This window comes from Drosophila simulans, chromosome 2R (genome assembly GCF_016746395.2).
Source record: "Drosophila simulans strain w501 chromosome 2R, Prin_Dsim_3.1, whole genome shotgun sequence".
Classification (NCBI taxonomy): Eukaryota; Metazoa; Arthropoda; class Insecta; order Diptera; family Drosophilidae; genus Drosophila; species Drosophila simulans.
In genome coordinates, this window is record NC_052521.2 from 20,947,725 (window position 1) to 20,961,357 (window position 13,633).

The 13,633-nt window shown below is 49.5% G+C and overlaps 4 protein-coding genes across 4 annotated transcripts; 1 reads left to right on the forward strand and 3 right to left on the reverse strand.

The window, feature by feature from the left end:
• Positions 1 to 69: 69 nt before the first annotated feature.
• LOC6735937 (FACT complex subunit Ssrp1) lies at positions 70 to 2,735 on the reverse strand. Its single transcript, XM_016181275.3, has 3 exons — positions 2,514 to 2,735; positions 867 to 2,438; positions 70 to 807 (listed from the first exon to the last, which is right to left on the reverse strand). The coding sequence occupies exons 1-3, from the start codon at positions 2,565 to 2,567 to the stop codon at positions 265 to 267; spliced, it is 2,169 nt and encodes a 722-aa protein (XP_016029294.1). The 5' UTR covers positions 2,568 to 2,735; the 3' UTR covers positions 70 to 264.
• A 159-nt stretch (positions 2,736 to 2,894) lies between these two features.
• LOC6735938 (gastrulation defective protein 1 homolog) lies at positions 2,895 to 5,051 on the forward strand. Its single transcript, XM_002082812.4, has one exon. The coding sequence runs from the start codon at positions 3,038 to 3,040 to the stop codon at positions 4,994 to 4,996; it is 1,959 nt and encodes a 652-aa protein (XP_002082848.1). The 5' UTR covers positions 2,895 to 3,037; the 3' UTR covers positions 4,997 to 5,051.
• LOC6735939 (NTF2-related export protein) lies at positions 4,994 to 5,771 on the reverse strand. The gene is made up of 3 exons (XM_002082813.4): positions 5,612 to 5,771; positions 5,468 to 5,554; positions 4,994 to 5,397 (listed from the first exon to the last, which is right to left on the reverse strand). Exons 1-3 carry the CDS (start codon positions 5,618 to 5,620, stop codon positions 5,092 to 5,094), a joined length of 402 nt encoding a protein of 133 aa, XP_002082849.1. The 5' UTR covers positions 5,621 to 5,771; the 3' UTR covers positions 4,994 to 5,091.
• Positions 5,772 to 5,845: 74 nt separating this feature from the next.
• On the reverse strand, positions 5,846 to 11,986 carry LOC6735940 (facilitated trehalose transporter Tret1-2 homolog). The gene is made up of 5 exons (XM_002082814.4): positions 11,688 to 11,986; positions 9,097 to 9,256; positions 8,299 to 8,437; positions 8,028 to 8,236; positions 5,846 to 7,169 (listed from the first exon to the last, which is right to left on the reverse strand). Exons 1-5 carry the CDS (start codon positions 11,699 to 11,701, stop codon positions 6,090 to 6,092), a joined length of 1,602 nt encoding a protein of 533 aa, XP_002082850.1. The 5' UTR covers positions 11,702 to 11,986; the 3' UTR covers positions 5,846 to 6,089.
• Positions 11,987 to 13,633: the final 1,647 nt, after the last annotated feature.

Here is a 13,633-nt window from a genome sequence, read left to right on the forward strand (position 1 = left end):
TGTCATTATAATGTTGACGAAAGTGGCAAAGGCCAGTCAAGCGAAACAAAACTCGATAGATATCAATCATTACGGGCAATTATCAATTCTGTTTAATTACTTGAACTTTCGAATTGTTGTTGAGTTTTAATTAAACAAAAACGTATGGGTCTGTATCCAACAGGCAGCACTTAACTAAACTAGGCGAATGTAAACTAGATTTGGGACAGGGTGTGTGAGGAGCGTTGTGTGTGTTTATGGAATTGATTTGTTGTGTTTATGGCCCTAATCACTGGCCTCATCTTCCTCATCCTCATCGCTGGCATTGCTGGCCTCCTCGCTCTCCTCCGGTTCGCTCTCGCTCTTGGCCTTTTTCTTCTTGGCATCGCCGTCGGATGGGGGCTTGCTCTTCTTCTTGGCAGGCTCGTTGTCCTTCTCGTCGTCGGAGCTGGTGGAGTCGTCGTCCGATATGTACTCCTTGCTCTTGAAGCCGCTGCCCGAGGTATTCGCCTTCTTGGATGGAGAAGGCTCCGTCTTGCGCTTCTTGGAGGACTTTCCACCCTTCTCATCATCGCTGCCACCCGCTTCGGGCTTGTAGTTGCGCATCTCGTCGTGGTAGCGCTGCTTGTCCTTGGCTGCCGCATCCTCCCACTTGGACTTGTCCTTCAGCTCCTTCCACATCTCGCCACCCTTCTTGGCGATCTCGGTAACCTTTATGCCCGGATTTTCCCTCTTGATGCTCTCGCGCGTGTCGTTCAGCCAGAGCATGAAAGCGGTGGTGGCGCGCTTGGGTTTGCCAGAGTCCTTCTTCTTTTTGGAGGGTTTCTTCTACAAAACATATAAAAACATGTTACTATAAGCTATAATAATAAGCAAACATTACTCACTGTTCGCTCTTTCTCCTTGTGTTTCTTCTCTTTTTTCTCTTTCTTCTCGGACTTCTTCTCCTTCTTTTTCTTGGCGCCATCAGAGTCGCCTCCGCCGCCACTAGCATCGCTGTCTTCGTCAGAATCACTCTCCACGTTGCTGTCATACTCCTCGGCCACATCGGACTCGTTCTCGTTGGGCTTGAAGTCCTCATCCGTGGACTCCTCATCCGAGTCGCCATCGTCGTCGTCCTCCTCCTTTTCCCTGGCCTCAGCCTTGAGGCGAGCCAGATAGGCATCCGGTTCGTTCTCGTTGTCCGAATCGCCAAAGTCCACGTCCTTGTAGCCGCTCTTGTCCTTGCCCATGTTGCTGACATGCAACTTCTTCTGTGTGATGTAGTCGAAGAGCTTGGCATACTCCTCCTTCTCGATGGAGGAGAAGATGTGGACGGTTCCGTTCTTGAGCGTCACCTCGAAGTCGAAAGATCGCGTGGATCCGCCGCTGCGGGCAAAGTTCACAGAACTAATCTCCTCAAAGCGGATATGCAGCGGTGGCTTGTGGATATAGATGAATCCTCGCTCCAGGGGATACAGATATCCAGCTGCAGCCTTGAACGAGCAGCCCACTGCAGCCGTGCCAGAGTGTCCGATAAAGTTACCAGGTCCGGTAATTTTTCGACCGATCAGCACCTTCATCACTTTGCCCATCACCTCGTACACCGGCCCGGAGATCTCCTTCTCCAGCTTGCCCTCGTACTTGTCGCGCAACTCGGCCTCCGAAAAGGGCAGCTCAATGGTGGTCTCCTCATCGGGAGCAAAGAGCAGGACCAGGTAGTGGTAACGCGTTTGTCCCTGCTTGATGGGCGGATCCAAGGAGAGCACAAAGAACATCTGTCGACTGTCTTTGTGGGGCAGCATGAAGAGTCGCAGCACCGAGTCCATGGGAATCTTGTAGTCGAACGTCTTGCCGTGCAACTGGAAGAAGGTCGAGAAGATCTTGATGTCGTAGCGACCGCGAGGCGTAAGGATCTGGATCTCTCTGAAAATGGCGATGGACTCGCCCGACGCCGAGATGACCGAGGCCTTGCTCATAACGTTCTGGTGGAACTTGTCCACCGGATCCTCCTCGGCCGACTCCACGGCGGGTATGTGGAACCGCATCTCCAGCAGACCCACGGGCGCATCGTCGTTCTGGTGGAACTCCAGGGTGACCTCGTTCTTGCCAGTCACGCACTGCGAAACGTGCGACAGCGGCACCTCGAAGATGGTCTTCGACTCCTTGTCGAAGCTCAGGACGGAGCCCATGAATCGGGCGGTGCCCCAGTTCCAGCCCTTGACGCACATCTCCTTCTCGACCATCTCCTGCGAGTAGGCAGTCTTGATAAACTTGCCCAGCTTTTCGTGCTCGCTGTCGCGGAATCCCGTGAAGCGGTGGAGCACCCCGCCTTTGGTGAACACCCTCAGTCCCCAGGTGCCCACGAACTTCTGCGAGTTGATCAGGTCTATGTCCTCTGCCGAGATCTGCTCCACCTTGCCGGTCTTGGTGTTCTTGAAGATGATGTTCTGCTCGGTCATCTTCAGGCGTCCGGAACACTTTTTGCGCGAAGGGGAATGGAAAACCTCGGTCAGGCGAAATGTGCCAAAATACGCCGGTTTTTTGCAACTCACCAAGACTCCGCGCACTTCGGCGTTTATGTCGTTGTACTCCAGCGAGTCCGTCATCCTACGCTTCTGCTGCTCCAGTAACTAACTAATAGATCAACTATATATTACGCCGCCTTGCGAAATTGTCAGCAATTTGCAATAATTCCGGCAGACAAAAAAACAACACTGCGCGCCTAATTTTAGGTTAGACGCCAGTCAGCTATATTAGAGTGACCGTACGTGAGTCTAGTATATTTGAGAGCACTTTTCTTAAATTGCAGATCAATTTCAATATAAACTCTTAATATTCCAATGCTGTTTTTTTGCAATATATGATTAATATATGTCTTTAATAAATTTTAAAATTATATTGGGCAAGCCAGATTTAAATACCATAACAATTCATTCGATCTCTTACAATACCAAATTAACAGTCCGAATATAAACGGTCACTCAATTCACTTGTTTACAAAATAGACGCATATTTTCAGAGAAATATAGTTTATCTTAAAAATTTGAAAATCCACTGAGTGTGGAGCCTTAAAATAATGCAACGCGTTAAAATTTCCTTCGGGAAAATCAAACTGAATGTAATGCCGGAGCCAAAATCCAACGAAACCGTGGGGGAAGATGCACAAGAGTCCACTGAAGCCGACGGAAATGGCGGAGGATTCAAGAAAATGGACAAGCAGCAGATGATTCGGCAGATCGAGGACGTGGCCGAGGATCCGGAGAGCCAGCACCTCAAGGAAGTGATGGGCATCAGTGGCTTCGGTCGGAAGGCGGCCAAGGTGTTCGACATCAACGAACAGATAGAAAAGGCGAGAGTTACCCGACCGGGAATGGACAAAAAGAGGGAGGAGTCCAAGCCGAAGGAGGATGACAAGAAAGACGAGCAAGAGGAGGACGTAATAGGTCCCCTACCACCAGCTGTGAGCACAGACAAGGAGAAAAGCACGAAGGAGTCGTCCAAAGACGAAGACTCCGATGACGATGATGATTCTTCCGATGAAGATTCAGATGACGAACAAAGCCTTGCTAAGCGCATACCCTACACCCACGAGGTGCAGATGCAGCACGGTTCCCGCGCTGTCCTTGCCCTGGCTGGCGATCCCTCGGGTGCCCGCTTGGTCTCTGGTTCCATAGACTACGACATGTGCTTCTGGGACTTCGCCGGCATGGACTCGGGCATGCGCAGCTTCCGGCAGCTGCAGCCGTGCGAGAACCATCCTATACGTTCTCTCCAGTACTCCGTAACCGGCGACATGATCCTGGTCATCTCCGGAAATGCCCAGGCCAAGGTCCTCGACCGCGATGGATTCGAGAAACTGGAGTGCTGCAAGGGCGACCAGTATATCTCGGACATGTCGCGCACCAAGGGTCACGTGGCACAGCTGACCTCCGGCTGCTGGCATCCATTTAACAGGGAGCAGTTCCTGACCGCAGCTCTCGACGGCACTCTGCGCATCTGGCAGGGATTGAAGTCCAAGGAGCAGTTGCAGGTGATCAAGACAAGGGCGCAGGGAGGCCTCCGCACCAACGCAGCATCATGCAACTTCAACAGGGACGCCACACTCATAGCAGCGGGCTGCGTGGATGGTTCCATTCAGACGTGGGACACGCGCAAGATGTTTGTGAACACCACGCACTGCGTCAGGGATGCGCATCAGAAGGGTTCGGAGATCACCTCTATTGTGTTCTCGTACATGGGTCAGCAGTTGGCTACCCGCAGCAACGACGAGACCATGAAGCTTTGGGATCTGCGGCAGTTCAAACAGCCGCTGCATACCTGGACGAACCTGTTCTCCCGCTACGACACAACAGATTGCTGCTTTAGTCCAGATGATCGTCTGCTAGTCACCGGAGAATCGCTTCCGAAGGGCCAGGCCGAAGCGAACCTGTACTTCTACAGCACTAAGAGTTACGAGGAAGTGCAGCGGATTCCCGTGTCCAACGCGCACGTGGTAAAAACACTGTGGCACCCGAAGCTCAACCAACTCTTCGTGAGCTGTGGCAATGGAACCATTAAGTGCTATTACGATGAGCACCGCAGCATCCGGGGCGCCAAGCTGTGCGTAGTGAAGACGCATCGCAAGAGGCAGCCCATGGAGATGGTGGGAGTCTCCCAGATCATTACGCCGCACGCCCTGCCCTTGTTCAGACAGGAGAAGTCGCGCACCTCACGCAAGCGGATGGAGAAGGCCCGTATGGATCCCGTCAAGTCCCAGCGACCGGACTTGCCCATCACCAGCGGTCAGGGCGGCCGCGTGGCCAGCTCTGGCGGCACCCTCTCGTCCTATGTCATCCGCAATCTAGGCCTGAGCAAGCGGGTGGACGACGACCAGGATCCCAGGGAAGCCATCTTGAAGTACGCCAAGGACGCAGCCGAGAATCCCTACTGGATAGCCCCGGCCTACAAGCAGACGCAGCCGAAGGCCATCTTCTCCGAGAAACTGCCCGCCGACGAGCCGGCCACCAAGAAGCCCAAGACAGAGGCGGACAAATAGGAAGTGAATCTATTTATAAGAGCTTAAAAATGTAAATAAACTCGTTACGGCGTAAGATCTTTAGCTTAGCTTAAAATACAACAAGTGAGTGGTTCTCAGACCTCCTGCAGTCGGTAGCAATCGGAGACGACCTTCCATTTTTCGTTCTCGGCGGTCACGATGAAAGTCTGCTGAAATTTGCGTAACGGCTGATCTGAGAACTTGACGGAGCCGCTGGCCATGATGAGGTAGGCCAGCTGGTTGGACACAGCCTGATCCACAATAGGCTGGGCGTCCAGGGTGTTCAACTGATGTTTGGAGGATGGCAGCTCCCGAAAGTAGCTCTCTATCATCTGGCGACCGGTGGCCCCGTTCCCATTCCAGCTAAGCGTAGCATTGTCCAAATAGAGGCGTCCAATTTGCTGGAGTTGAAATCCATTTGAGTTTCGATTTCACATGAAATGCAGACTTTCACGGCGTATTTCTACTTACTTGGCGTCGGTTGTCCACGGAGGCGTAATACAGGCGCGTAAAGGTGTCCGCCGTACGGGCGCAGCTCTCGACCTTCGCTTTCAGATCCTTTAATCAAATTGTTGCTATGTTAAATTGCTAAACAACTAAATATTTTTAACTCACGCTGTCCATGTTTCCCGCAATTCTCGAATCAGAGTGACCGTCCTCGTGTGGGCAGAAAAATACTCTCCAAGAAAAATATTAATACCACCATTTGAAATTCAAATACGTTACAGTTTAACTATGAGTACCCCTAATTTTTATTTAAATGTTAATAAACGTCGAGATTTTCAAACATTTAAAAACTTGGTTATTCCTGACATTTTCTACAAATTGCGCGTCAAACAAAAGATGCCCTTTATTTTTCAAGTTGTTTATTTCTAATCATAATTTTAATTAACAATTAGACACAATTTAAAGCTTAGCGATCACAATTTGAATTGGTAACCTAACATTTGAAGATTCCCTGTCGGAGTGACCCATTGGGGGTCACTGGAAAATCGAGCGAGTCTAGGGCGACTACGAGGCACTGTGGCTAGAACTATGAGTATGGCTAAAACTAGCTAAGCTAAGACCTGTTTTAAGACTAAAGCCCCCCGACCTAGGCCTCCAGCGCCCGGTTGTCCTTCAATGGCTGCAGGGGCTGCAGGTTGACCGTCTTGTAGCCTCGATCCCGCCGGAACCACAGCCAGTTGTCCCCGTTGAAGTAGTCCTCGATGTGCTCCAGGCTGCGGCCCTTCGTCTCCGGCTGGAACAGGCACATGAAGGCAGTGAGCAGGAAACTGGACACGCCGAAGACCAGGAACACGCCGCGCATCTTGAGCATGGCTTGCAGGGCGGGAAACTTCTTCGCGAAGATGAACAGGGCCACGTTCATGGAGGCAAACACTCCGCCGGCTGTGCGTCCGCGTATCCTGGCCGGGAAGAGCTCGCCGATCATGATGCCGGGCATCACCATCAGGGCCGTGTTGAAGATAATGTAGCCCAAGAGACAGCCAGCACCCACGAATACGTCGTACGACATTTTGGGTTGATCGAATCTGGCGTACTGATAGACACTTAGCACCAGGCAGAACAGGCCGGAGCCGATGCCCGATACCATCATGATCCTGCGGCGGCGAACGAAGATCAGGACTACGCAGAAGACCATACAGCAGATCACCCGGACAGCTGCCGTCGCAATCGCCGCCTGCTTGGAGTCGAACTCCGCTCCGAACTCCGAGATCATGTCCACGGCGTAGAAGATCACGATGAACGTGCCGGAGAACATCTGCAGCAGGGAGAACACGATCACGATGACCAGCGGCTTGATGGCCACGCGCTGGCAGCACAGCTGGAAGATGTTCTCGTTCGTCCTGGTGGTCACCCGCTCCTTGGCCAGCCTCTGCTTCATGTCATTCAGCTCCTTCTGCGCAGTGATCTCGCTGCCCCGCAGGAACGAGAGCGCCTGTAGCGCCCGCTTCTCGTGGCCATTGCGGAGTAGCCAGGCCGGAGTCTCCGGTATAAACGAGATGGACACCATGGACAGCAGGGGCAGCACGTTGGCGCACCACGCCACACTCCGCCAGTACATCATGGAGCCCAGGGAGTAGACCAGCAGGATGCCGCACGAGTAGGCCACATATGGCGCGCCGATTAGCAGACTCCTCAGATTGGGTTCCGCCGTTTCCGCAATGTACACCTTTGGGAAGGTAAAGGAAATTAATCAATGAGGGTGAAAGTAGTACGCTTCTAAGGATACGTTACTCCTAACCCAGCTAATCCACTTTGACCATCTACACACATCAACTATATAAATGATTCTATTACTATTACTTTCTGATGATACATGCCCACCTTGAACCCTGCTAGAACTTTCGCCAGCAAAACAATTTGATCTATTCGAGGGTCACGGAAGCAACATCAACATCTTAATCTGTGGGAACTCTTGGACGGCAATCATAAAATCGTAAATCACGTCAGGCGGCGAACCATTAACCATTGAAAGCGAAGCGAAAGCCGGGGGAACACGCGCCCATTCATCCAAATCCGAGCAAATCGCCCACCCGCATCGCCCACCGCATCCACGTTATTATTATTATAGACTAAGGTCAAGAATCCGGAACTACTACGCGTATAATGTGTGCGCCTAATGCAAATGATGCGCTGGCCATTTAAAGTCCGGCAGCGATGACGCCGCCGACGATGATAACTATCGTTATCACTTTGGCCGCAAGATAAGTCACGGACATATCCATAAGAAGCTCGTAAATAAACAGCGCCGGCTGAGACGCTGGAGACAATGGAGGCGACCAGAGGAGCCGGGACAATGGAATACGCAGCGTTAAGTGGGCAATTGACAATCTGTCCACCTGCCACGACTGCTCTTTTGTGTTCCCAGTGGGGCAGCGCCATTTGGGGGAGTTCAAGGCTCCGCCGATTACGGTTAATGGGTCACTCGAACAATCCGGTTCCGCGTAGTCCGGCTGTTCCGGGTATTCCGGGTGTTTCGGGTGATCCGTGTGAACGAACCCCTGGCCAGTGGCATTGAGTTACTCACCTGTCCGGGTCCACCCAGAATTCCGGTGGCGAATCCGCACAGGAAGCGGGCGAAGATCACCACCTTGATGCTCTTGGCGATCGCCAGAGTGCTCCAGCCCAGGAGGAGGGGAATCACAGAGAGGATCAGGGTCCTGCGGCGACCCAGATAGTCCGCCAGAGGTCCCGACAGCAGGGATCCAAATGGAGTGGCCAGGCTATGGACACTGGCTGTGGGTGTGGGCAGGAATTAATAAGGGTTTTTGAGGATGATATCACCTTGTTGAACGCACCTATCCAGGAACCCGTTTCCACATCAATAGGTATCTCCGTGGAGTTGTTATCCATCAGCTGGGGCAGCAGGATGGCCGAGTAGCCAATGGGCATGCCGCATCCAGCGGAAAGTAAGAGTACAGCACAGGTGGCCAGAATCTAGAAGGGAACAGAGTAAGCAACTATGTAATGTATTCCTGTTTCCATGTGCCATCTAGCTTTAATCGAATCTAACGATCCCTTCATCATGGTTGCCCCATCCCAGCAGCAATTGGCATCAATTGAAGTTGCAATTGCATCACGGACAACATTATTTTGATTTGCGCTGATGGTGACAAACGATCCGGGATCGCTGCCCATTGATCACTGATAGGGCATATGCCCGATCAATTTGTGACGCCAGCAAACTGGACACGGACGCGGACACCCTGACTTTGAATGACACTTCGTGCCCGCTTGGTTTGTCCAATTCCAGCGGCTCCGTCACATGTCCGCCACATGTTGCCCCCCAACAGAAGCGTTTTCTAATCGTGTCGTGAAGAAAGTTCAATTGCGTATCTTATCATTTTGTCCTTCACGGAATATTTAGTATCTGTCACGCATGAGGAGGCGATATCCCAAAGATGTCCGATGTTCGACAAGTTGCTGACAAGATTATAGACCCTGGCCTGATTTGGATTTATATGGGTTGGGTTGGGTTGGTTAGTATGCCCCACTAAAAAGTTCTCTTCAGTCTGCTAAAGCGAGAATGCAACGTTCTCGAAAAGATTTGATAGAACAAATCTTTCAGTTTATGAATCTTTAACTTCTGAACCCACCTGGTGCATGATTCCCCTCCGGTTGGCCGCATCGTCGTCCTGCTCGTCGATGGTGGAGAGCTTCCTGGAGCTATAGTTGGCCTTCTTGCACTGGAACTCCGATCCCGGGACCACTTGATACGACATCGTGTGGGGCACAAATTTGAGATACTCGTCATCTCTAGATGAGGAAGAATAGAAAATAAAATGAAATATATGATGCTTTCCTTCTGCCCCGTATAATTCCTATAGAAAACCAAATGAACTGGGCAGCCCCAAAGCTGTGGAGCTCAGATACAGGGTAGCATATAGTATGGGCTGGCCTATTATCAAGGTGCTCCAACACTTAGTCCGCCTAATGGGCTTAATGACCCACAATTATTGGCAATTTCATGGATCGGCGGAGCGGGCAACCCTTTCACACGCCACTCAAATTAATCCACTTGCATTCCCATTCCCCATTGCAGCTCCTACCACAGTTAGGTGCACTTTAATCCGAGCCACTGGCACTTGGAGAGAAGCCTTCGGTGATAAGAAGAGCGGGAATACGTCACTTTTGGAAGCAGAAACCAGCTGAGTTTGAGTTTGTTTTGGCTGCGCGATAAGAAAACATGGTAAAAACAAAAACAAGGCGATTTTTGAGCGTTTCGCGCTCTCGCTCTTTTGCCGAATGCCTTTGTTTTGCTTGTGTTTCAACTGCTTAAATAATGTCAATGTGTTTTTTTTTAAACGCTCGCCAAGGTCAATTCGGAGTCACGTTTAATGAACCGAATCAAACTTTCTTCCTCTTTTGTCGATATAAATATTGTTGTGGCATAGTTTGTCCAATCAAGGGTGATGAATATGGTGCAACTCAATACAATGTTTTGATATCAATAGGCCTAGAGTGCGGAGTACTTCCCCTTGGGCACCTAAAACTCACATGTGGCATTGGAGGCTCCATAAGTCTGTCAGCCGTGCTGGGAATGTGCAAATAACGTGAGGCGAACTTTGGCAAAACCAAAACATTTCAAATCGGTCGACTTGAGCCATATAACACGGCTGTATCGCCGGCAGAATCGTCTGCGATTGATTAAGGAAGTGCCGAAGATAATGTCAGGGGTTCAATGTACCAAAACAACCGGGTGTTTGGACCCACTCCCAATGCAAAGTCCTTCCGATTCAAGGAAATCCCAGCTCATAACTTTAATGGGCCCATTGTGATCCCTAAACTGCCTGGCAAACTTTCCAATCACATTCAATCGGCGTGACTGATGTCCATGTCAGTATATTTGCCCATCAATATGCCGATGTGTGAATTGGAAGAGTCGCCTGCACGACTCGGCGGATTCTACAAACCGAAACGCTCACCCACTGTTGACACCACAAATTAGATAATTTATACCACATCGGCACACAACTCGAGTAAGACAATCATTGGGCGGCCAATCGAATGGGCAGCGCGCAAATGATTTGGCTTAATTGGGGCAATCTTGGGGATCTTGGGGCGCAAGGGGTGAGTTCCGTCAGCTGGTGGCGCCATGCCACTCAATCGGGGATTCATTTCACCACCACTGGTTGGCATGGTGGTTCCGGTCTACGCGGCGTATGCGTAATAACTAAACTGAATTTAATTGGCACGCCAGATGGCAAAGTTCAAGATAAGATATACATATTTGGTGGCACAGAGCCGAAAGTCGAGCAATCTCGGCTAGCAGTAATTCAAACCGAAGGCGGTGGGCTTATCACCAATTAATGGGGGGGTTAACCAATCCAATTAGGCGGTTTCCAGAAGTGAAATTTCATCAGTACGACAATTACGATGAGTAATTTCGAATCAATCAATATATTGAATGCAAACTCAATGCGGCAGGACTTAAAGAGCCTGCGGGGCTCAATTCACCTCTCATTCAATAATGTAACGTCATTCAGCCATTGATTGATGTGCTAATCGGCGTAAAAATACTTCAAATCATCGTGATAAGGTGGCAATAAAGTCTGTGCACATTTCAAAACAATGCACATTGGTTCTATAAATTTCATCTGAGCTCAGCCGGAAAATGTACTTTTGTTTTCAATCAACACGTGTTTTTTCGTCTGGTAAATACCCGCGTATCTAATCAGCCTTTCCCACATTCGAAACTAATATTATTTACTATCTTCGGCGAGGTAAGTGAAATCTTTCCTTTCCTCTGAACACATTTCGTTGATCATCGGGCACTTTGGCCACAAGACCCATCGACGAAGACGGTTTTGGCTGGCAGTTAGTAATGTAGTGATAAGATTCATGCGAGTATATCTTTATTGGGAACTCGACAATTAGCTGGCACCCAACCGCACCTATCGAAGGGGCAAAAAGAGCTAGTCCTAATCTCGCATCTGGGCCACTTCAGAACCTTTGCGATGATCACGGACCCTAGCAACATGAATGCACACAGTCCGACCAACCGACGGACGGAAGGAAACCGAAAACTTGTTTGCGCTGGCTGGGGTTTAAAGTCGAAGTATTCGAAGGGGGTATTTTTAGCTGACCAGACAGTAAGTCCGCAGAAAGCAGCGATGACTGGACACCCGATGTCAGTGCTTAGCACAACAAATACACGCACTGGCATTGTTTTGATCTGATCCATTACCTTTCGACACTCATTTTGGCCGGCTATAATGTAGTTCAAGTTGTTTAGTTCAAGTTGTTTCCGAATTAATTTATGCAAGTCCTCCGCTCTCTGCTGCCCTTTATGTAACCAAGTAGTCGCGAATTAAATCGCCTGCCTCATATAAATTGGCTGAGCAAAGCACTCGATCGCGTGGTCATATAGATATATCAACGATCTCCGGCAAAACACTGGGATACACTGCGAGAAAAGCGGGTCACGCGGAACAGCGACAGTTTCATTTCATGCCAAAACGCACACTGGCTGGCGATGCGGCTCCGCTGCGGCTTTTTATTTATGAGCAGCGATCGACGCTGACGCTGCGATCGCAACACGCACACACGCAAAGCAAAGTAATTTCGCATTTATTTGAATTTAACCGCGCTACGACTCAGCCGACTTGCAGCACTGGCCTGTGGAAAGGCGCTTTGCAGCACCGATCCGTTCAAAAAGTATTTAAAATTTAAAAAAAAGGGGGAAAAAAAGACTATTTCATATTTAAATTTTTTTGTTTTTTGTTTTTTCTTGTGTTTCTGCTCTTTTTTCGCTTAATACTTGTGCCAACTTTCGCGACTAGCCAAGACTCGAACCACAGTGAGGATCTGTAGACTACATTTGTAGAATCCGGCCATTTAGAATCTGAAAGATACATCAAAATGTAATAGTATGTGCAGCAATTCTATCTATCTCGATCCTTAAAACGAATTGTAAGCCTTTAAGACATGTTTGATGTGTAAAAATAGCCACTCATTACTCGCTGTTTATTTTGTTTGGCTTGCTTGTTTTAAAAAAATAAATACAACCACCCCTTCGTGTCCCCTGGCTAATACCCTTCGTTCTGAATCGAAAAGAGCAACAAAAGAGAGCTGTGAATGCGAAAGCCGTCGTGAAAATGACCCGAGGGTCCGAGGAAAGCTGAATTGACAAAGCTTTTCATTCATAACCTGGCCCAACAACAAGAACGGTGGGGATGCATCAACAAATGGTGGCACAAATGGTGCTCACAAGCTGGCGGAAATTCGGGGAAATGCGAATTGCGCACAGGATAAGCGGAGCGGGGAAATTACAGATGATATATATAAGTATATACCACTAGAAAAAACTGTGATGGGGATAAGGGCTGTGCGGTGCGGAAAGGATGCGAAAATTGCGTGGAAACTATCCGCCATGCGACTGTTTAAAACTTTGTTATTCCCTCTTTTTTATGTGGGAGCTTTTGTAAGCGGCTTACGTTGTTCGGTGCTATCTCCCAAGCCACCCCCTCCCACTCCCCCTCCCACTCACACTCTCCGCTTTCACTTCCATTTCCACTCCCACTTCCGTTTCCGTTCGCTAAGCTCGAACACTTGCGTAAATAAATGTATCACCCTGAGCGCTCTCTCTGCTTTCACGATTTTTCTCTCGGCCCCAATGCTCCAATGCTCCAGTGTTTCAGTGTTTCAGTGTCTAGGTCGGGGCAGCTTTTCCTCCTGAAGGTCGCCTGGCCAACTGTTCGATGTGTGTCTCTATTGGATTTATCCCCCTTCGGTGGGCCAAACTATCGACCGCTGGCGCGGGATGCTCGCAAAGTGGGCGGGCGGCCAACCATAATTTTTAAGCTCTAACGTTTCACTAAGCAAGTTAGAATTTTGTCAGCCCCTCAGCTGCATTTTAGTTCGCACTTTTATCGCCCAATCGCCCATTGTTCGGCGACTGAACACCGGACAGCACTCCCACACACACAGAGCCAGATGCAAATGCATAATTAAGTGAGTTATTGTTCAAGGACACATATTCACTACTCAGCCCAACAAAAGAATCACTGCGAAAAATTCGTAGAATTTACATACTTTTAAACAATTTCGCATCTGTCGCATTTATCCAATAACTAGATAAGCAGATGTACAACTAGGCGTATACTTGATTTTCGATCGCTTGTATTCCCCATC